This window comes from Hyperolius riggenbachi, chromosome 6 (assembly GCF_040937935.1).
Source record: "Hyperolius riggenbachi isolate aHypRig1 chromosome 6, aHypRig1.pri, whole genome shotgun sequence".
Classification (NCBI taxonomy): Eukaryota; Metazoa; Chordata; class Amphibia; order Anura; family Hyperoliidae; genus Hyperolius; species Hyperolius riggenbachi.
This window is the reverse complement of record NC_090651.1, coordinates 306,270,563-306,295,181: the sequence shown is the minus strand read 5'-3', so window position 1 is coordinate 306,295,181 and position 24,619 is coordinate 306,270,563. Positions and strand designations below refer to the sequence as shown.

Genomic DNA, 24,619 nt, shown 5'->3' with positions numbered 1-24,619 from the left:
CCCATCCCCTGCATGAGGAGGCAGAGAGTGTGCATACAACAATACAGCACAGCCGAAGGCCTTGTTCACATCTCTTCAACGCAGATGGCTGTGCGATCGGAACGCAATCGGAACGGCATCTGCGTCCATCCACAGTGATGGGATCAGCTCTGCGCTTGCGGGCAAAATGTAGACAGCAGTACGCAAGTGCATCTTAGCGCATCGTACTGCTGCAGAGCACAGTAGATGTGAATGGCAGAAGGGCTGTCTATGCCTTTCTGCCGTTCTTGTGTTTCAGCACATCATACGCGCTTCCAAATGCGCATGGAAGCGCGTATGATGTGAACGAGGCCTAAGGCCTCATTTCCACTACCTATGCAATGCACGTGGCCATCCATTTATACATCAACACACTGCACCTGTGTTGCTCTCTGTTGCTCTGTTGAAGTTCTATCACTCTAAAGCCTCATACATCAGGTATGGGTACAGTCGCCTGCAGGGATCAGGACAAGGTCTGTTACAATGGAGAAGGCATGGTGAACACAGGAATGGCTTGGTGTGGACGAGATGAGGAGGACAATGCTCTTGGCCTGGATGATCTGCCAGTCATATGTCTAACCAACACATAGAGGTGGATCAGGGGCCGCTGTACACTCACTAGATTCTCACAAAATTCAGTTTAGACTGGCTGCCTTGGCCAAGAACCATCTAGTCCAGGCATGGGCAAACTTGGCCCTCCAGCTGTTAGGGAACTACAAGTCCCACAATGCATTGCAGGAGTCTGACAGCCACAGTCATGACTCATAAAGGAAAATGCATTGTGGGACTTGTAGTTCCCTAACAGCTAGAAGGCCGAGTTTGCCCATGCCTGGACTAGTCTGTGTTCAAAGCTTTTCAATTCATTCTGAAGGCTAAGGGCGATTATATATTACTATATATAAGTACTGTATATATTATTATATATACTTTGGACATTGCAAAGCAGTAAGCAGAAAAGTGCCAAAGCAGAATCTACACAACAGGCTAGGAAAAGTCTCTGTGTATATTCTGTTTTTATTATTTTATTATTTTTGCATAGCATATCAAGAGCTTAAAGTGGACCTGAACTCTTGCACAGGACACAAGGAAAACAGAGAGAAATGCACCCGGTGTTTTTAGATAGAAGATCCCGTCTAATTCCCCCTCATCATCAAGTAATCACAAGTGTAATTTGATCTCTCAGCTGTGTCAGCACAGAAATTCGTCAGTCCTCAACAAACACAGCTAGTAAGTAAACACAGCATGTTAACCCCATGTCTGCTTCCATGAAAGCAGGAAGTAGACACAATGCAGATTTATTGCAGGAGTTCTGTAAGCTGTAACAAATATTTTTTCTTTAAAGGTTATTATGCTGTTGCTTATCTTTTAGAGCAGAGAGTTCAGGTCCGCTTTAAAGGACATCTGAGGTGAAAATAAAGTGATGAGATAAACAACTGTATCTATCCTCCTTCTCCTAAAATCACTTTTTTTTTAGATATCCCACAGTTTTATATATCTATCTAGTTTTTAAGTTTTTGCTGTTTCCTTGTCTCTGCTCAATGGCACCTTCATTGAAGTATGCCAGAGCTCAAATCTATAAACTATTGACCCTTGTTATCTCTTTCCTGCTCTCAGAAGCCATTTACTGACAGAAAAGTGTTTTATGGCTGTAATAACATATCAGTGAGCATTATGCTATAGTCTGACCCAGTCCGACCCGGTCCTAACCCAGACAGAAACTGTCACTTGCATACCTGATGTTTAACTCTTTCAGGCAGAAAAAGAAAAAAGGAACACAGCATAGTTATTTGTGTCCTTGACACTGTACAACACGTGTCTATCTCATCGTGTTATGTGTCGACTCGGTTGTCCTTTAATTGTCCTAAATAGTGAGGCAAACAAACAACTCTATTCATAAACCTTTTGCCATCCAGGTATTGTAGAGAAGGGTGGAAGGAATAATTAATCTCTAATTGACACTTAAATCTATTACATCCTGTAAGATCAATTGGCGTGAAAAGCAATCATATCTGGGATATCACCTGGTTTGCTCTTCTATTGTTTGAACTAATTGCATTGCCTCGTCCTTGCCCAGTAGAAATTAACTCCATTGACATTGCCTCCTGTGTTAGCGGCAATCTGAAGCCTGCTGTCCCGTGCTAATTGGCTCTACTGTAAGTTCTGCGTTCTTAATTTTAATGGGTCGCTTTTGCTTAATGTGCTTTTCAAGGAGAACTCAACTCAGAAGAGTATAGGGAGGGATGAGGGTAGAAAGTATCAGTCAGCTCTGTTCCTGTGTTTCTGAATCCAGTTCTGGCCTGAGTAATGAGGTCCTTTTTGTACATTAAGACTATACAATTCTCATCGGCCACCCCACAAAAGCACCTGTAAATTTTTCCTCTTTTGAGTTTTGGATCTTAGAAAGAGATTAAAGAGGAACTTTAGCAAGAGATAGTAGTAGGGGAAAAAATGGAGACATTACAAAGTGAGAAGTTAAAAAAGAATAAAATAGAAGACAGATCAAGAAACGATTGATACATTTCTGGCAGGTATGCAAAAAAAAAAAAAAAAAAAAAACAGACAGCACAAAACATAGCAAGGAAATGAGCAGCGCTACTTAAAAACAGACTAGTGCCTACCTGCAAAAGAGTGCAAGCCCCACTTGTGGGGTCGAATACACACCGAGCATACACATGACCTGTCTACCACTAGAGGAGGATGTTGGTTTCCATTAACAGCTTGCATGCAACCTATTAAGTACTCGTCCCTCCCACTGCGAAGAAGTCAATCCTCCATGGGAGGGGCCTAACACTAACTAAATCCTAACCTATGTATATGCATAGCCTGGGTGCGGCTAATCAAATAAAATCAAAAATTGAAAATTGCGCAAAAGGTGGATCAGCGCGGCCTGGTGTTGCGCTGATCCACCTTTAGCACAAAACATGCCTGCTAACAATGTGATAGGCTAAAAGGTGTTGGGGAAAGTATATTCCGGCGTATAAGACGACTGGGCGTATAAGACGACCCCCCAACTTTTCCAGTTAAAATACAGGGTTTGGGATATACTCGCCGTATAAGACTACCCCTCTTCCAACGCTCAACAAATTAAAATAAAAAATCATGTACTGCACTGCTGTGTATGAACAGATACTGGTGCTGTACTGTATGTGTTACCCAGTATATAACAGTATATAGGCAATTGACTTGTTGAATTGGTCAACTCTCCTTAAGTAGACTGGTCAGCTCTCCTTTTCTACCTGTTTATTAGAGCAGTATGGAAGAATAGATTGCGCTCCCTCAGTAGGGAGATCTGAGAGGCAGTAACAGGATAGGGCGTATATCACCCGACATCAATGACACCCGGCGTATAAGACGACCCCTGACTTTTCAGAAGATTTTCAAGGGTTAAAAAGTAGTCTTATATGCAGGAATATACAGTAGATAAATATATATGTACAGAGGGAGATACTGTTTGCTTGGTAGTTGATAATAGCCGTTATCTCCCACAAAGCAAAAAGGTTCACAGACAGGAAACTGTTGTGGCCATGGCCCTGACATCAAACTGTGAGGAGGGGGTTCAACTCAATATCAGCCACACAGATGTCTTTGATGATATATTTGAGAAAAGGTTTCTCTTGGGAAAGGCGTATCGGCTACTGATTGAGATGAAGTTCAATCCTAGGTTATAGTTCCTTTATAAGGGTCGTGTCCTTATGTAAGAGTTATGACCCCATTGGTGAGTGTTGTATGGCACTGGAAATTTGTTTAAGGCATTAAAAATCTAGATCTGTCTCCCATTGAATAGGGCAGCATGGTGGCATAGCGATTAGCTCTCTCACTTGCTGCACTGGGTCCCAGGGTACTATCTGCATGGAGTTTGTGTCTGTGTAGGTTTCCTCCAGGCACTCCGTTTCCTCCCACACCCCAAAAACATACAGATAAATTCAATGGCTTTCCCCTTAAATTGGCCTTAAATGCATTGCATGCATGATACATGCATTACACAATACATACATACATACGCATATGACTATGGTAGGGATTCGATTGAGAGCCCCCCTGATGGACAAGACAAAATACTCTGTACAGCGCTGCCGAAGCTGTCGGTGTTATATAAATACTAAAAAATAATAATGTAGGCTGCAGACTTCCTATTCACAAGTTAAAGCAGTGATCTGCAAACTTGGCTCTCCGGCTGTTAAGGAACTACAAGTCCCACAATGCATTGCAGGAGTCTGACAGCCACAGTCATGATTCATAAAGGCAAATGCATTGTGGGACTTGTAGTTCCTTAACAGCTGGAGAGCCAAGTTTGCAGATCACTGAAGGATACCATAGCACTATTAAAAATGTAAAAACGGGGGGGGGGGGGGAGCAGGCATGTGTAGGAAGCTCTCCTTATGCGCACCCTTCCCCCCCAGCGCTCTTCTTTGTCCTCCTTCCGACTCCGGCTCGAAAAAGGTCAGTGAGCAGATACACTGATTATGTGCCCGTGGCCAGGAGCACTCTGCGCATACACATGACGTCACAACTACGTACATGCGCAGAGGGATCCTTGGCCACGGGTGCGCAATCAAGGACACTGCTCACCAACCCGGAAGTAGCTTTAGAGGGCCATTAGAGTATAATTGAGGGAGATGGAGGAGAACGGAGGGATGGGGGGGGTATGAGGGGGTGGTGGGTATGAGGGGGTGGTGGGAGGTAACAGCTGCCTTGCCCTGTGCATCAAAATGGCCAGAACCAGCCCCTACAGCAGGGATAGGGAACCTATGGCTCGGGAGCAGGATGTGGCTCTTTTGATGGCTACATCTGGCTCACATACCAATCAGTAGGGGTTTATTCACTAAGCTACACTACTCAAGCAGCGCAGCTTAGTGTGGCAACGCAAGTAACATTTTCAAAGTAGGCACCCTACTGCTGTAGCATGCACTACTAACTTACTCGTGCCACCCCAAAACAAACAGCTACTCCAATTGTCCCACTCTGGATCCTGTCAGGTCCAGTGACTTTGTAGGATGGGATCCCCGCACTTTGGATCTCGTCCTGCAAAGTGAATCAGCCCCCATGTCAGCTAGCTAACTGTACAAGCTGTTAGACGGTATTTCTCCTGTCTGGCTCTCAGGGAAATTGCTGATGTTGCTGAAACCCAAGAGAAGCTGAAGAAATGTCCTACACTTCCGTTGCCTGGGGGATCAACTGTATACACATCACCATGGCAACAGGGACTTGAGCGCTACTGTCCCAGTTTGAAACATATTGCATGTCTCTCACGGAATTACATTTTAAAACATGTGGTGTTTATGGCTCTCTCAAACAAAAAGGTTCCTGACCATATTTGGGGGAGGGTCTCAAGTTGCTCCTGCAATCTACACATGGTGGAATCAGCATACAAGGTCATGACCAGACCAGGTGGTACTTGGTTCCGGCCAGAATAGCCAAAGACTTCCCTTCAGCTAACCCCTTTTGTTTTAGAGGCTGCAGAATAATTGGAGACATGCTTCATACATGGTGGTCATGTCCTCGCCTTTTAAGGTTCTGGCACAGAGTGTTCAAATTACTATCCTCTCTGTTTCATAAACCGATCCCCAAGAACCCCTGGCAAGCCCTATTGCACGCAAAAATAGACTCGCTAACGTTCAGGCAAAATAAATTAGCTTCTTTTGTCCTTTCAGCAGCTACCATGTCCATAGCTAGAAATTGGAAGAAACCCTCTGTCAATTTCGAGGAAGTTAGAACTAGAATGAACCAATTTATGATTAACAAGAAGCTTACAAGCATACTTCGCGACACTCACAAAAGTTTTGAGAAAACCTGGGACCCCTGGATCCAAGGGGAACATCCCACCTTGGACGATGCACTCATCACTAGGCTGTGAGATGGGTCCCTTCTTTCCTTCCTTTTCTCCTCCTTTCTGATGCTTCTTACTTTCTTCCTCTCTAGTATCTCCCTCTCCGACTCTTCTTTCTGCTCCCCTTTTCCCTCCTGAGTAAAAGACATAATACTTCTGAATAGCAGAGGCCCTTGCTCACTGCTCGGAGCCGGCTTCCATAGCTACCCCCAGTCCGACCTCTTCGCTCCTTGGGTCGGCTTCCTCACCCTATATACCCCCCAATGCATACCTCAGATAGCTGGATTATATCCTCTGAGGTACATTGTACTCCCAACTGAGCATGAAGTTCCCCTTTGCCGGCCATGTGCCCGGGGCTTTCCCTTATACCCCCCCAAGTATTATTTTGTTTTATTTTGCTTTGGTTGCTCTACCCTTAATGCATCAGGCAACTTTATACTCCAGGCTGATGAGAATCTGTTATATCACATGTTGTTGCCTCACTGTTAACAATAATTATAATCTTCGTGTAATGTGATTTATCTTTTTTGTAAAAATTTCTTGAAAAACTTCAATAAATACTTTGAAATAAAAAAAAAAAAAAAAAAAAAAAAAAGGTTCCTGACCCCTGCCTTACAGTATACACACACATATAAAGGCAGGGGTGTAGCAATAGGGGGTGCAGAGGTAGCCACCGCATCGGAGCCCTGAAGGGCTCTCCCTCAACTACATTATTAGCTCTCTATTGGTCCTGTGCTGGTAATAATCACTTCTATAGATGTTTTGAATAGTGGTAATCACTAACAAACTGTTCCCCATCCCCTTCTTGCACCTCTGACACTGTAGTTGCCATTGGCAGGTTTTGGTGCGCCGTATAAATTGTTATGTATGGAGTGCTTGGGGGGCCCCACTGTAAAACTTGCATCGGGGCCCACAGCTCCTTAGCTATGCCACTGTATAAAGGGCACATCAGAGGAGAGGCATTATTACACAGGGATACACAGAGTCAGGGGCACCATTGAACCACAGTGGGGTCAGGACTATAGCATCAGTGAGATGCCTTTTGTTAGGTATTAAACTCCTCTCACACGTAACAATCCAATACCTAGAGTTGGGCCGAACGGTTCCATGCGAACTTCAGTGGTTCGCGTTCGCGTCCCGCAGGCGAACTTTTGCGGAAGTTCGGTTCGCCCCATAATGCACCATGAGGGTCAACTTTGACCCTCTACATCCTAGGTTCTCAACGTGTGGTACGCGTACCCCAGGGGGTACTTCTGATGGTTCCAGGGGGTACTCGGGTTGATATATTTAACCAAGAATAACAAATTTAGAGTTTTAGAAAATGATAAATCTTAGCTAAAATACTAATTTTGGTGCTGTTTAAATAACTAAAAGCAATAGTAAATGCTTGGACATGGTTTATAACCAATTATCATGTACTATGATTAAATATATATTTGTCAAGGGGTACTTGCGATAATATTTACTATACTAGGGGGTACTTGGTGAGTATGGGGTTTTAAAAGGGGTACATACCAATGAAATGTTGAGAAACACTGCTCTACATCACAGTCAGCAGGCCCAGTGTAGCCAATTAGGCTGCACTAGCCCCTGGAGCCACTCCCCCCCTTATAAAAGGCATGCAGCGGCGGCCGTTACGCTCACTCGTGTGCCTGCGTTAGTGAGAGTAGGGCGAGCTGCTGCAGACTGTCTCTCATAGGGAAAGATTAGTTAGGCTTAGCTTGTTCCTGGCTGCATACCTGTTCTGTTCAGTGAACCTGCCACTGCATACCTGTTCTGTGAACCCACCACTGCATACCTGTTCTGTGAACCCACCACTGCATACCTGTACTGTGAACCCACCACTGCATACCTGTTCTGTGAACCCACCACTGCATACCTGTTCAGTGAACCTGCCACTGCATACCTGTTCTGTTAACCCACCACTGCATACCTGTTCTGTGAACCCGCCACTGTATACCTATTCTGTTCAGTGAACCCGCCACTGTATACCTGTTCTGTTCAGTGAACCTGCCACTGCATACCTGTTCTGTGAACCCGCCACTGCATACCTGTTGTGTTCAGTGAACCCGCCACTGTATACCTGTTCAGTGAACCTGCCACTGCATACCTGTTCTGTGAACCCACCACTGTATTCCTGTTCAGTGAACCCGCCACTGCCGTCACTACACAAACAGCTGTTTGCGGTGCGTTACACAGTGAGTTTGGTGTGTCAGTGTGAAGCAGTACTCTAATTACACTCCCTGTTTGATGTATACACATGCAAGATGTTTTAAAGCACTTTAGGCCTGTCATTTAGCATTCAATGTGATTTCTGCCCTTAAAACGCTGCTTTGCGTCAAATCCAGATTTTTCCCGGGGACTTTTGGCGTGTATCCCACTCCGCCATGCCCCCCTCCAGGTGTTAGACCCCTTGAAACATCTTTTCCATCACTTTTGTGGGCAGCATAATTTTTTTTTTTTTTCAAAGTTCGCATCCCCATTGAAGTCTATTGCGGTTCGCGAACTTTAACGCGAACCGAACCTTCCGCGGAAGTTCGCGAACCCGGTTTGCGAACCTAAAATCGGAGGTTCGGCCCAACTCTACCAATACCTATACAGTGTATGGAAACGTACAGAATCATAATAGGTAGGAAGAGATGATTACAGGGAGCTAAAGATGCTCAGCACTGGTGAGTCCACAGGTGGTAAAATTTCCCACCTCTATTATCTCAATCCCATCCCATTATCCCTAGCAGATATCACCTCAGAGGAGATTCTCACATTGTCTACACCAGGAAGCCAAGTCACATACATTACAGGCTGAGGAGCTGCAGGTTTTCAGCATTGGGTACACCTTATGTAAAGTTGCTTTGTTACTTTGTCATCACAAGAACACAGCCTTCAGCATGCAATTTCCTCGGCACATATGTCCGCTTTTGTTTACGTAAATGTAAACAGCTGCTAAAGCAAAGCACGGTACAGGAAGAGTCCACGGAAAAAAGAAATGTGACAAAATCTGGTGCTCTCATGCTAATATGATGCTCAGTGTCCTAAATGCAAATCTCAAGAACAGCAGCGGTGGGGGTGAGGGGAGGGAGGGGAGACAATGGCTGAAACTATCTGAAAGCTGTCAAACCACAAACATCAGCAAAATATTACAAATCAGCATCTAAATAACGGTTGTTCCATTTTTTCATTGTTCCTTTAGCACAGTCATACTTTTGGTATGTACATGATGGGTTCTCATAGGTTATTAAATCAACATGTATTCAAATATTGTCATGCTATCATATTCTGGATCATCATAACCCTGAATTTCATCATGGATTTCTCATACACAGACTCGTACTTCCTTCTTCCATGTTCAACAATCTACATTTACAGAGAGCCCAGCATTTGCCAAACCTTATTGTTTTGGGCCTTGTAGGGTCTATTAAGTCTGAATATTATGGAAGTGTCCGCCTTCCTTAGTTGGGGTGGGGTCTATCGTACCTACTGCATTTTATTGCCCATTGAGATTTCTTTTTTACAAGTATACTGTAGCTGCCTGAACACTGTTTAAATTGACTATTTTGTGAACTATAACTAGGGCTTATTTCTGGAGTAGGCCTTTTTTTTCAAGCAACCTCAAAGATCCTGAAAAATCATGCTAGGTCTTATTTTTAGGGTAGGTCTTTTTCAGGGAAATATGATATCCAAGGCTATTCAAAATCCTCTACACTCCTTCCGTGTGATAAAACCATGAATTTGTTTATTAAATCACAGAGAAATAGCAAAAGTATGGCAGCATACAAGCTGACGCGTTTCTGACCGCACCGGGTCCTTAGTCGTAGCTGACCAGCTGACCTTAGTCGTAGCTGATATCCAAGGCTATAGTATATTTAAAAAAATTGGAGAATCGGTACTGATCATCAGGGCTTGGTCTATACCTTTTGAACCTCCAGCACTGCGTAATATATTGCCGCTTTATAAATACAATACATAATAGTTATACAAAAGGTGGATCACCCACAAGGCAACCTAGGCAGGTGACTTGGGCCCAGTTGTAGTCCAGTGGCCTGGCTGCCATTTCCAACTTCCAAGCCCCTACTGCCACCTCACTTTACCATAAAGGGACAGGTGACAAACAGGGGCACCCAAACCGCTGACCTGCCTAGGACCCAATTTCAACTTAATCCACCTGTGACACTCGCCAAAACGAAACAAAAAATCACACGTTATACTTGTTCATTTAGCCTAAGTTATAATGTCACACAGCATTCAGCCCCAGAGCACTCTGGGAGATTGTGTGAAGTTCTTGAGGGGTGGGGGGGGGGGGGGGGAGGCATTCCACAGCGATTCTTCTTGCCAGCAGTAAAGATGCCAGCATTTCTGACAAATTTAAGAACATACATCAGGATGAGGTAGGGTTGTAAAATCGATTGATTTGACATATTGACTTAATAGTGTATGAATGAATATTGTAAAAATAAGAAATTTTATTAATTAAGTTGTATACAGAAAAGTTCCTCATTAAGTTGGGAGGTCGAGGTAGCATATTTAGGGTTCCTATATGAGATTCTGCCTAATAACTCAATATCCCTGCATTGTCTTATTTCTCGTTGCTATAATTGTTGTTGCTTTTGGCTTGTGTTGCTTTCTCTGTTTATTCCTTCAAAGATCCAGAGGAATATGGGTCAGTTAAGGACAACCCTGCTTGTCGTAAAGCTAAAAACGTCTGGTAGAGGAGATGGAACTGAGATCTCAAGTAAACAAAAGGAAATGTTGGCTGAGGCTGAGTGACTTATGATTAGCAGGGCAATGATCTCATTCAGTAACATCCACCCAGATTCAAGCAATTACTTCTGAACTGAATTAATCATCAATTTCACTCATATCTGGTTTCACATACAATAAGCTGCTAACCAGCGCTGTGTTTTCAGTCTCTGGTGCATCATTCCTGTGTACAACATTTTCCTCCAGCCCGTAATACTTACTCTTCATTTTGGAGCTCCGCCTTAAGTTTGGTTTTATCCCTGAAGCAGCCCAAGGAGTGCATGCTGTCCAGGACATCTGGGTCAAACTCGCTTACAGAGTGGATCCTTCTGATGGACACTTTTCGGGGAGTGGGCTGCTCTGGCTCTGGTTCATTTTTGCCACCCCTGTAAAAGAAAAACAAAAAAACAGCCATTTAAGATCAATAATTTTATTCACAACCTGTAGCATCCACTATGGCATGTTACATGGAAATTGTATCTTTAAAGCAGACCTGAACTTAGAACTTCCTCTCTGCTCTAAAAGATAAGCAACAGCATAATAAACTTTATAGAAAAACATTCCTTTGTTACAGCGGATACACATCCTGCAATAAATCTGCAGTGTGTCTACTTCCTGCTTTCATAGCCATATGGTTAACATTCTGTGTTTACAAATTATCTGCTCTACCAAGGCAGCGTGCTGAAACAGCTGAGAGATCAAATTACACTTGTGACATTTCTCTATGTTTTCCTTCTACCCTGTGCAAGAGCTCAGGTCCACTTTAGAGCGGTGTAAAACCCTGACATAATATTCAGTAAAAACATGTTTCCCTACTTTTTATATGCCATACGGTTATCATATTTGCTTTTATGCATAAGTATTATTATTCATTTAGAAATTATACGTTCCCAAAGTACACTTTTTTTGCCCTGAGAGCTGACTTTGCATTTTATTTAAAACTGCTTTATTCATGTTCTAACGTAAGCAGAAATGCTTTCTGATTGTCTGACTTTGTTCAGCAGAGCCTACAGTGTCAGAGAAGTGTTTATTTACATTCCTCACTTGATACAATTAAATACAAGATAACATTATCTAAAGTTTGGATGCGTCCAGCTTTGCTAGCAGGAAACCTCTAAGTCCTGTGTGTTAAGGGGCCCATACACCTAACGATTTTCCCGCCGATATACAGTCGTTTCGATCACAGTGATCGAAACGGATGTGAAATCGCCGTGCACACCGCTGACAGAACGTTCGATTTCTGTCCGAAATCGATCGTTCCCGTCGATTCCCGTCACCCCATCCATGCGGAAGATTTTCCTCGGTCGCCGGCGGGTCGGGAGTGCGTCGTTAGCGGCGTTCGAATGCCCGACGACCGACGCAATACAGCGGGTATACATTACCTGCTCCGGCCAGCGCGAGTCCCCTGGTCTTCTTCTTCGCTTCGGGCTCCAGAGCTACACAGAACTTCCTGTCCCGGCAGGAAGTTTAAACAGTAGAGCACCCTCTACTGTTTAAACTTCCCCTGGACAGGAAGTTCAGTAGCCGGAGCCCGGAGTGAGAAGAAGACAGCAGAGACCAGGGGACTCGCGCCGGCCGGAGCAGGTAATGTATGTGGGGCGGCAGGGCGACAGCAGCGGCAGCTCCACAGATTGTGATCGGTTTCAGGCTGAAATCAATTCCCAATCTGTTTGCAGTAAAGGCAGCCATACGATCCCTCTCTGATCAGATTCGATCAGAGAGGGATCTATCTGTTGGTCGAATCTGATGGCAAATCGACCAGTGTATGGTCACCTCAACCCTTTAAATTCTGTTCTAGTTAAAAAAAATGCTGGTTGTATATCACATGCTGTAAATAATCTATTAGAGCAAAGAAGAAATGCTGGGTTTCATTCCACTTTAAGATATCATTGTTCTGAATGGAGTACTGGTTAAGGGCTCTGCCTCTGACACAGGCGACCTGGGTTCAAATCCAGTGGCGTAGCTAAGGAGCTGTGGGCCCCGATGCAAGTTTTACAATGGGGCCCCCCCATGCACTCTATACATAGCAATTGAAACAGCGCACTAAAAGCTGCCAATGGCAACTATGTCAGAGGTGCAAGAAGGGGATGGGGAATAGTTTGTTAATGATTACCACTATTCAAAGTATATATATAAATGATTATTATGAGCACAGGACCAATATAGAGCTAATACTGTAGTTGAGGGAGGGCCATTCGGGGCCCCTCTGGCCCAAGGGCCCTGATGCGGTCGCTACCGCTGCACCCCCTATTGCTACGCCCCTGTTCAAATCTCAGCTCTGCCTGTTCAGTAAGCCAGCAGCAGCACCTATTCAGTAGGAGACCGTAGGCAAGTCTCCCTAACACTGCTGCTGCCTATAGAGCGTGCCCTAGTGGATGCAGCTCTGGCGCTTTGAGCCCGCCAGGAGAAAAGCGCGATATAAATGTTCTCTGTTTGTTTGTTTATTGTTCTGTCTTCAGCACAGTCCCCACAACTATCACTGATCACAAACAATATCTAACTTCTGCATAAATGTAGCTAAATGTGTAAATCATGGAAAAAGTGCTGAGCACAGTTGGGCGCCTCTGTGTATTTTTCAGCAACGTATCAATATTACAGACTAATACAAATTGTTGAAAAATTCACAGAAGCATGTATGATAACTGTTCTCAAACCCTCAGTATGCGGTCACTTTATGCACACAACTGTTCAATCTAGCTGCAATTATGTGACAGACTTAAAAGCTGGTGGTGCAAGAAATACCGGGTGGCACATATAAAACCGGCCTCAGCTGCCTGCTGCTGCTGCTAGTTCATAGGCAGATGACAGCCCGTCCCTGTACACCTGATACTTATTCCCTGCTATGTGTGTGCGTTCCTCTTTGGCTTTATTGAAGCCTATGTTGCCTGTATTTGCTTCCGTATGGGTAATGCTCTCAAACGGCTGCAAACACTAGCGTTAGTGGCAGGCAGCTGGGTGCGGTTTTAATTGTGCCATCCTGTACAACTTTATTTTTTTGTGTACATTGTCACCTTGAAATGTTTAGGTTTCCTCATGTATTCCTGGTGGCCCGTTTGATATTTGATAGTTATGATAATTGACTTTATGGAGCCATAAGAGACAAGACAAGCAAAAAAAAAAAAAAAAAAAAAAAAAGGACCAGTTTCCACTGAGAAGTACAACTTCTCATTGTTTAAAAGTAAATAAATATGCAGCCATCAAATACATCTCACTACAGAGTCCCATTCACACTATGGGCTCGATTCAGTAAACCGTGCTAAGTATTAGAACGCCTGTGAAAAGCCCTATATCATGCCTAAAGTTAGTTTAGGCATGATAAATTCACATCTAAAGACTTTAGGCGTGATAACTAGGGTGCTAACTGGGTTAGCACCCCTTACTAAATTCACATCGCGCGCACAGTCCCGCACACAAAACTTTGCGCGCGCACCGCAAAAACAGCGCACCCGATGCGCCTATAAGGTCGCATTGGGTGCGACCTTATTGTCGCACCATTTGACGTTAAAGTCGCACGCAATGCGACCTTATAGGCGCATCAACGCACCGTTTTCGTCGCACCGCGATGCGACATTTCGCACACACCGCGCTGTGGGCATGCAAAGTTTTCAGTGTGGGACTTTGCGCGCGCTGTAAATTTACTAAACGGTGCTGACCCAGTTAGCACCCTAGTTATCACGCCCAAAGTCTTTAGGCGTGCTAACTGGGTTAGCACCGTTTACTGAATCAAGCCCTATGATTGTACAAGTCTAAATATGAACAGAAACCAGAGCAATGGGCTGTAACGTTGCTATCAGGGGCGTAACTATAGGGGGAGCAGCTCCTGCTGTCGCAGGGGGGCCAGAGCTGTGGGCGGCCCTAACTACTAACCTTACATTCCTCGATACAGGGGACTATACTTTATATCAGGTGTTTTTGTGGCTATACTTGTTTGTGAAGATCATGATAGCCACACTTGTTTTATGAGCCTTGTGAGATGGGTCCCCAGACTTTGAGTGTCACCATGGGAAGGGAAGGGGTGTGACCATTGGGGGGCTCTATCAAAGTTTTGTTGGGGGGGGCATAAATTGTAGTACATCTCATTATAAAGTAGTAAAATAGAAAGCATTAAATATATATTTTCTTCTGTGGCAGCAGCAGAACAGCCATACGTCATAAGGAGAGAAGTTAAGAATTCCGGCCTTGTACAATGTGCATTTGAATTTTTCAGCCCGAGGCAAAGTGAAAAAAATGACTTCCCCAATGGCATAAAGTGCTGACGCAGGAGTCTAACAATACGTCTCAGCCTCGCACTCCGGAGTGTAATAATCATCCGACTCCAAACTGATGGATTCGGAAATTCTCATTTGCTTTGCGAATGCAAATTGTATTCTTCCATTACGTCCATATGTGCTTGATTATTACCATGTGCAGTTATTAAATCCATTCTCTAATAGCTGTGCAAAAACTGCCCTGGCATCCCAAAAAAGGGAAGCCTGTTTTATGCAACATTATTAGGCTTCTAAAAAACTCCACTTCTGACACCATGGGCATACAATGGTAATTTTACCCTTACTAGCACCAGGGGAGCCCCGGCCGTTAACACATTAGCACCACACGTGTTACCGTGGTAATGAGAGGATAACTACAGCAGGGCCGGGCCGAGGCATAGGCTGGAGAGGCTCCAGCCTCAGGGCGCAGTGTAGGAGGGGGCGCAGAATTCATTCAGCTGTCATTCCTAATTGTGTTTGAAGCAGAAAAAAATAAGAAAAGGGGATACATGGCAGTGACTGCAAGCCATATAACTAGATATTAAGGTGTTGGGGAGGTTGTGGGCCCATGGGGGCCTCTTAGTCTAATAGCAATTAGTGTGTGACAGCTGGGGTGGGAGGGATGGAGAGGCGCATTTTGGTGTCTCAGCCTTGGGTGCTGGAGGACCTTGTTCCGGCTCTGAACTACAGTAATGTTCATTTATCCACATGTTACCATAGTAACGCAGGTGTTAACCCGGTAAAGCGTGTGGCACTAATGGTTTAATGGGGGGGGGGGGGGAGGTGTTTTACCGACCTTAGTAGTGGAAAAATTGGCATGCGCAGCATTTCTTGCGCACAGCAACTTTACCGTAGTTTACTGCATCTGGCCTCATATAAGGTATATATTGCCTCTACACAAGCTGCTTTTAAGTGTAACATTTTTCTGTGCTACACATGTCAAGAGACAAAACAAACCAGTATATCTCCACCACTTATCCCATTCCAGGATAGACAGCGAAAAAAGCCTGGTAGACATATCCAACTTTGATTGGCCAAATTTAACGTCTAGCCGATCACTCCATGCCGATTAGCGTGAACGCGACGGCAGACCCAGGACCACTCCACGCCAATTGGCGTGAAGTCTTAGGGGCAGAGATTGCAGGGGATCACGTGCGCCGTTGAATCGCCGTGATCGCCGCTAGGAGACTGTTAGACGCTGAAACCGCCATCTATTTACATTGTACAGCAATGCGATCTACAGCAGCGGCTGTCTCCCTGGGCGGCAGAGAAGTGATCCTCTGTCATAGGCTGAAGCCTATGACAGCCGATCACCCTGATTGGCTGGCGGGGGGAGGGAGGGTTAAAAAAAAAAAAATAGGGAAATTTTTTGAACAATAAAAAAAAAAAATATTTCACAGCCCACTAACAGAAAGAGGGGGTGTGTGCTGAGTTGTACGGCCCTTAAAGCTGCAGTGGCCTAATTTGTAAAAAATGGCCTGGTCACTAGGGGGATTTAAGCCTGTGGTCCTTAAGAGGGTAACACTTCCATGTACTATTAGAGTTTTTGCTTACACAGTCTGTTCATAGTATTCAGAATCTGTTGGCCCTCATACAACTTGGAAGTGGACAATGGCCAATCATTGGATGTGTGTAAACTCCCCACACACACTTTGCAATTCCTAATTTTTCGCCGCACCACTATATATCTAAAGCGGACCTGAACTCAAAACTTCCTCTCTGCTCTAAAAGATAAGCAACAGTATAATAACCTTTAAAGAAAAACATTTCTTTGTAACAGCTTACAGAAGTCCTGCAATAAATCTGCAATGTGTCTACTTCCTGCTTTCATTGAAGAAGATTGTGATTACTTAAAGATGAGGGGGTAATTAGACAGGCTTTTCTCTCTAAAAACACACAGGGTGCATTTCTCTCTGTTCATGTCCACTTTCAATTTCAACCACTTATTTCCCCCGCCCCTATGATTTTTTGCTTTCAGAATTGCCTGGGGTGATTTCTTACAGTGCTGGGGTGTTTCCTAAAGTGTTACTGTACAGTGTTCTTAAAATGTGACCCTTACTAACGCAATTATTTATTTTTACCCTCTTTTAAGATACAGACATGTCAACACCAGTATGCTTAAATTGTAGCTATCTTTACCATAATCTGATAAAGCCCAGTTGAGGACTATAAACAAGCACTTGAAAAAAAAGTTTGCTGCAACGCAAAGACTTTTCAATGCTCTCCAGCCTCAGTAAGTTAGGACCGCAGTCTGTATAAAATGTCCACCCCCTGACCAGAGGGACATAATGATTGGTAGCATGATGCCTACCCTCTTAGGGTACTTAGTTTGGTTAGGTAGCAGGAAAAAAGGGCGCCGGTGGCTAGTGGACGAAAAGGGTGCCTCCATAGACTCTAATGCAATTATCGTTAATACGGCGAAAAAAGCAGAAAAAAGGGCGCCTAACAACATTAAAACATTACAGTTTTTAAAGTATGTTATCGTTTTAGAAGCTTGCAACGTTATAGTTTTTATAACGCTTGATTGCAGTTATTGCTGCTAAGGGTGGCCCAACCAGATATTAGGTTCAGAGGGCAATTTATTTTTCACACAGGGCCATGTAGGTTTTGAGTTTTTTTTCTCACTAAATAATAAAAACCATCATTTAAAACTGCATTGTGTGTTCAATTATGTTATCTTTGACTAATAGTTAACGGTTTTTGATGAGCAGAAACATTTAAGTGTGACAAACATGCAAAAGAATAAGAAATCAGGAAGGGGGCAAATAGTTTTTCACACCACTGTATTATTGTTTCTATGTGTAAAAGGGTGTTTCTGCAGAGGGAGTGGTTAGGGTTAGGCACTGCCAGGGGAAGTGGTTATGGTTAGGCCCCACCTGGGCGACGGTTAGTTTTAGGCAACACCGGGGGGGGGGTGGTGTTAGGTTTTGGCACCACCAGGGGGATGGTTAGGGTTAGGCACCACTGGGGGGGTTAGGGTTAGGTGCCACAAGGGGAGTGGTTAGTTTCAGTCACCACCAGGGGAGGGTTCTGTGTGTGAGTAGGGTTGGTTTAAGCTGTGTTGTTGAATTATGTAATGATTTTTAACATTAATATCTTTTCGTTATTATCTCCTGTGTGTTTTTAAGATGGTGATTATCGTTAACCAAGATCGACAACGGTGTTTTATTGAGATTTCGTTATCCAGCTGCGCCATTTCGTTATCCAGTCGGGCCCTTTTCCTGTCGCTCTTTTTGCATGCACACTACATTTGAGTCTAGTGAATCCTTAAACTTGTGATAGTCAGTCTGTTAGGACTCACTCACACTTTTGCTATGGCTACTATGGCTAGCAACACAGAGGACCACACATTTTACAAACACGCACACCGCCTGCATTGCTGATCCTACGCAATGATATTGAATGGGATCACACTGCTCAGCTCAGTAAAATGCAATTAGCAGAGAATTGCCAAAATGCACTACTGCACAGCGCATGCGTGGAGACATGCGCTGTCTCTGCACTGACTGATGTACTTGGGAATCGTACTAATGGTGCATTGCTGAAATCAGCAACCCAACGCATAAGTGTGGACGGTCCTTACAGTGTTTGGTATGAAAAACGTGTTAAATAATATGTAAATAAGCATGAAAAAGTATTTTAGTTAATTAAAAGAATAAAGGAATTATTATTATTTAGTATTTATATAGCGCCGACATCTTCTGCAGCGTAGTACAGAGTATATTGTCTTGTCAATTAACTGTCCCTCAGAGGGGCTCACAATCTAATCCCCATTATATGTCTATGTATGTATGGTGTAGTGTATGTATCGTAGTCTAGGGCCAATTTTTAGGGGGAAGCCAATTAACTTATCTGTATGTTCTTGGAATGTGGGAGGAAACCTGAGTGCCCAGAGAAAACCCACACAGACACGGAGAGAACATACACACTCTGTGCAGATAATGCCCTGACTGGGATTCTAACCGGGGACCCAGGGCTGCAAGGCAAGAGCGCTAACTACTACGCCACCGTTTGAAAAGCATTGATACATATATATTTGTGCACCAAACAAATACTGTATATACAGTATATGGATGATGTTATTCCCTACAGGGGGTGTTGATAATGCTGTTGAGAAGAAGCACTGGAATAGTGAACTCAAGCAATGCAATGGAGAGGTAAGCTGGTCTGCTGTATACATACCAATGATGATTTATTTATTTACCGGTATGTATTTTATTATTAATTCGATTAGAGAGTACATAGTTGAAAATTGTGTACAGATTTGCATTTAGTTTTTTTCCTCTGCATCTGTGACATCAATAGAAATGATGAATTAAAGGACTACTGTATGATGTCAGCATACTGCGCAGATGCAGACCGTACTGGGCCTGTGCAATACACTCCTGGAGACGTCAGCGGGATCGAGGACACGGCAACGCAGGCGCAGTGGTTTTCCGACTTTAAAGTCGAAAATTCAAAAAGGGAACCGGAGGCGGGGCCGGAGCATCGGTGAGTGGCTGCGTAGGCACAGGATGTCTGCGGGGGACCATTAGAAGCCCTGGGTAAGTTTAACTCTTTTTACCCACGACCCCCTACAGTATTCCTTTAATTATTAATTAAATAGTGTATCGGTAGATTAAAGTGAAACGTTTGTAGACGCCTGACTCATGGCAATACTCTCCGATGTCCACAATCAACTGAAAGCAGATTAGTGACTGTATTTCTGGAAATATGGGCATGAGTCCAGGGTAGCTGCTGCTCAAGAGGGCAGTTAGACATAGAAAATGGGTTGCTGCACATGGAAAAGGAAGCTAGAAACGTAAAATGGAGGTTGCAAAATGGGGAGCAACACATGGGAGAAGGTAGCTGCAGCTGCAAGAACATTGGTCCAAGGGTAGAACAACCATTATAAATTTGCTTTAAGTGCTGCAGTGGTCCCACAAGTGCTTTGCTCACTTATCACCCATAGGTGCATTAGGCAAGTGTTTACAACAAAAAAAAAAAAAAAGAAACATACCTATCCAAATCTATTTTATGCCATGTTCTGTCAAATCTTCTTACTGCCACTGATCAAACTCCTGGTGAGGCCCTCTGGTCCAGGGCCCCAGTGCAGTTCCAACTTCTGCATTCTGCATTCCCTATTCGTATGCGACTACACACTGGAAATGAATGAGAGGCTACAACAACTAATTTTAACTCTTTTAAAGGGTATAATGTTTCAAAAATGCTGACCAATGAGAACAGCCCATCATCAGCCATAACCTCCAGCATCAGGGATGATTGCCCAATAAATAGCAGCTTGATTGCCCTGATCGTAATATTGCTCAGTGCTGCAAAGTGCTGCAGTCCTGCATAATTACACATGTGAAAGTGTGTCACAGTAGCAATAACTCGCTAAAAAACTGCACAAGGTCGTTATTGGAAAATAATAAAACAAGCTGGGAAGAACGAGCCATTTATTTCAGCCTCATAGGCCAGTCTGTAAATCAGGACCATCAAGTCAAATGTGGAGGTCAATACAGTCGCTTAACGTTTGCAGGCTTCGAACGCGTCGAAACTGATTTTACGCAATCTTCTTATTGTTCCTATAAATATCCTTGCCTTTTCTCACCAACATAAATTAATTCACCATTATTTTTTATTGTTACGGCCTACAAGACATCTGGCAGAGCTCCAGATGCAGCACAAATCTAATTATTCCTCAAGGAATCAATTATTTGGACACAATACAGCATTGAAGAATCTTTAGAATTATGAATCTTATTTTTATTCAAACCCAAACTCGGTCCAAAAATATATATATATTTCTTTTTTACTTTTAATGGAAATATAAAAACCACAGTCTTCTTGCCACTGCTGTCTATGGCCGAGCTGGAGGGGAAGGACACACACACATAAAAAATTATTTGAGGGGGATACCCAGAAAGAAGAAAAAAGAAGAAAGGTGCAATCAAAATACACAAGCTTTATTAAACTGTCCGGCAACTAACAATTCTGTACCCTTAAAGGACCACTATAATGAAAAAAATTTAAATGTAAAACACATGTAAATGCATAAATAAGAAGTATGTTTCTTCCAGAGTAAAATGAGCTATAAATTACTTTTCTTCCATGTTGCTGTCACTTACAGTAGGTAGTAGAACTGACAAGTTTTTGATTAGTCCATCTCTTCATGAGGTTAGTCACTTGACTTGACAGGCAGCTAATTGGGCCAATCAAAGTGCGGGGATAGTGTCCTTTAAAGTGATTGGACCCACAGGGGCTCAGGGCAGGATGAGTGGAGCTCTCGTCATTGCCAGTTAGCAGGCATAAGTTCGTAGCGCTCGCTATGCTACTCTGAAAAGACATGCTAACTCTGATAAGGCGTGTCAACTCTGAGAAGGCACGCTATTTGTTATAGTGAATCAACCCCTTACTGTTTTGAGAACCACAAGCCAATGAACTATCGTTCCCTGATCCATCTGACCGAATCTGCAAGTGTTGTTTGCAGCATTGGAAATGGAAACACACAATTGTGCAAAAACCCGTAAAAGTCAAGGAGGATCAGAACGATCCTCCATGACCTAATCTGACGTGACGACTCTTCAAAAATGAATGGTCGCCGCATCAATGTTGCACAATATTGAAAAAAAAAAATCTTTCGCTGCGCAAAATCGCTCAGAAAAATCACTTAGTGGGTATGGGCCTTAAAGTGGATCTGAACGCCAAACTTCCTCTCTGCTCTAAAAGATACGCAACAGCATAATAACCTTTAAAGAAAAAACATTTCTTTGTTACAGCTGATACAAATCCTGCAATAAATCTGCAGTGTGTCCACTTCCTGTGTCTCTTCTACATCCTGCTTGCAGATATAGGGTTACATCCTGTGTTTGCAAATTAGCTGCTCTGCCGTGGGAGAGGAGATTCCTGAGCCGACACAGCTGAGAGATCAAATTACAGTTGTGATTAGTCACAGATGAGTGGGGGATTAGACAGGCTAAATTCTCTAAATACATACAGGGAGCATTTCTTTCTGTTTTCCTTCTGTCCTGTGCACAGGTCCACATTAAAGGGAACCCGAGGTGAGAGTGATATAGAGGCTGCCATATTTATTTCCTTTTAAGCAATACCAGTTGCCTGGCAGTCCTCATGATCCTGTGTCTCTAATACTTTTAGCCATAGACCCTGAACAAGCATATGCAGATCAGGTACTCTGACTCAGCAGACTCAAGATTTACTGGATTAGCCACTACCTATGCCAGAAGATCAACAGGACTGCCGGGCAACTTGCATTGTTTAATAGGAAATAAATATAGCAGCCACCGCTATCACTCTCACACTCGGGTGAAGTTCTTCACATGCATACATTCAGCTACAAGGTTACAGGGCAATCAAGAATGGACTCATCTCACTGACCAGCCTCTCCAACCATCAGCTGGCCAGCGCAGACGCGGATCTGTGAAGCTTCTGACTTTAGCCCGTCTGCAATCTTTCCTGGATAGTATTAGAAATTCATTGCCCACCACTGTTTCATACATTACACAAGCCTTGGAAGACGTTGATTACTGCGCAGATTGAAAATCGCAGCTGGTGGCTTTGTGTAGAGTAATGATTTCTCTATTCGACCACGGCTGCCAGATCACCGCTCAGCGCAAAGCCAGACTCTGGCAAAAAATAACATCCCTGCGAGAGAGGAGATCTTGGAATCTGGATATTGATTTTGGCTGCATTAAATGTAAATGTCCAGTTTTAGAGTAACAACGTATGAATTATGCACGGAGCAGAACCACACTGCAGTACAAAAAGCATGTTGTAATGTCTTTCTGATGTGCACTGAGCCAGGATTATTTCTGAACCGTCTGCACCAGCACTGCTTGGCCTGAGCTTTCACATTTGCTAGGATGCAGCTCATCAGTATTGCTTTTGTTTTAGCACCCATTTTATGAATATTTTATCTAAATTATTTTTTAATCATATCACGCTAACGTCTTCTGTAGCGCTGTACATTGTACGATACAGGCAATCGTGGGGAACATAAATTCATAAGCAGTTCAACACACTGTACAATCAGGACATTCACCAAAACACAAGTACAAATACATACACCGTTCATAGCTCCCAACCAACTGTCCCTCTTTCGGAGGGACAGTCCCTCTTTGGGAACCAAATCTCTCTGTCCCTCTTTCTTTCTCATTTGGCCCTCTTTCGTTTTGTAAACATTTTTATTCAGTGGTGGAGTAGCATATCGTATACATGGTAAGGCATCATATTAAACGTACCTCTAATTTTTAAAAGCATTAACTCTTTATATAATATAAAATAGAGTATAAAAAAAACTTGAAAAAGAAAAGTAACATGTAAAATGTTCCATATGGCAAACTCTAATATCTAATAACATACACATATAAGATATCATGGGCCATATGCAATTCAATGTTTCTCCTATGTTTTCTCCTGGGAGAGCATTTTCATCTTCTGTTAAAAATAGCTTTTTAATACTATTTTTTAACTGTGATTGAAAAAATACTAAAAAGTAGGTAAAAAGGTACTGTAAAAAAAATATTCAGAGTGTTTTCTTGTTTGTTGGTGGCTTAAAAGGCATTTTATTTCTAATGTGTGAAATATCACATAGGAGAAATCTTAGGAGGAAAAGTGGCCTCATGTGTCATATATATACCGCCATATATTCCATAGTAAGTAAACAGGAAAAACAAAAACTAAGCATAAATACAAATACAAATACATACAGCATTCATAGCTCCAAACAGTCCCTCTTTGGGAACCAAATGTCACTCTTTTTTCCTCATTTGTCCTTCTTTCAAGACTGATATACAGATCTATATCAATATATGTATTTTTGTCCTGAAAGTGTGTTTAACTGACTCTAAACTTTATTCCCATCAATTAGATTTATGCATTTCTTATTTTCAAGCATTAAAATTAAGAAAAACTAACAATAATAAAAAGGACCAGTGTGGTTTGAATAGTAAAACTACATCTTTTGATTCTGAATTCTTTTTGATGGGGTGTGGTGGGGGCGTGGTTGGAGGTGTGGCAGGGGTGTGTCTTAAAGTGGCCCTCTTTCTTATCTCAAAAAGTTGGGAGGTATGATTGTTGGTGTGTGCTTTAAAACATCACCAATGCTGGTACATGTTCTTTTCATAAAGTATACCATTGAGAATGATTCTGCCCTTGTGATCTCACATTGCTATGTTGTAATGGATTGCATTAATTTTAAGAGGCTATACAGCTTGAAATACCACTTTCGTTTTATTCTGTTATTCTATTGTCATTTAAAAGTTTCATTTAAAAGTTACACTTACCTGCTGGCTCCAATCCTCCCGAAAACCTCCCTAAGCAGCTTGGCCATCGGGTTCGCTTAGCCCTGCCCCCTGCTGGAAAAATGCCATTCTGTTTTCTATACTCGAGATGGAAAACAGAATTGTGTTTTTCAGTAGGGGGCGGGGCTACATGACGGAACCCGGCAGTCACACGACTTCAGGGAGGAACAGAGCTGACGTGTAAATATAACTTTTAAATCACAATGTGATAACGGAATAAAATGAAAGTGGCATGTATAGCCTCTTTAACCACTTGAGGACTGCAGTATTGAACCCCCCTAAGGACCAGGCCATGGGAGCTGAAGACAAGTATAGAGTGTGCAGCTGCCAGGAAGAGCAGAAGAGACCCAACATATTGCTGGAGCAGGTAAATATTATGCTACTCTCAGCCAGACAGCCACATGGAGGCAGGCGATCTGGATCCAAGGAGGGTGCCCATTGCTTATTTTGCAGGGGGGGGGGGGGGCTCGTGGGTTGTTGCTGCAGCC

The 24,619-nt window shown here is 43.2% G+C and overlaps 1 protein-coding gene across 11 annotated transcripts in view; it reads right to left on the bottom strand.

Annotated features, from left to right (window-relative positions):
- LOC137521675 (serine/threonine-protein kinase BRSK2-like) overlaps nucleotides 1-24,619 on the bottom strand; it is a 427,652-nt gene that overhangs the window by 44,588 nt on the left and 358,445 nt on the right. For all 11 annotated transcript variants that reach the window (XM_068241266.1, XM_068241267.1, XM_068241271.1 and 8 more), the window contains one exon: nucleotides 10,804-10,968. In XM_068241266.1, the coding sequence (XP_068097367.1) occupies nucleotides 10,804-10,968 (165 nt within the window). The remainder of the gene's footprint in view (nucleotides 1-10,803; nucleotides 10,969-24,619) is intronic.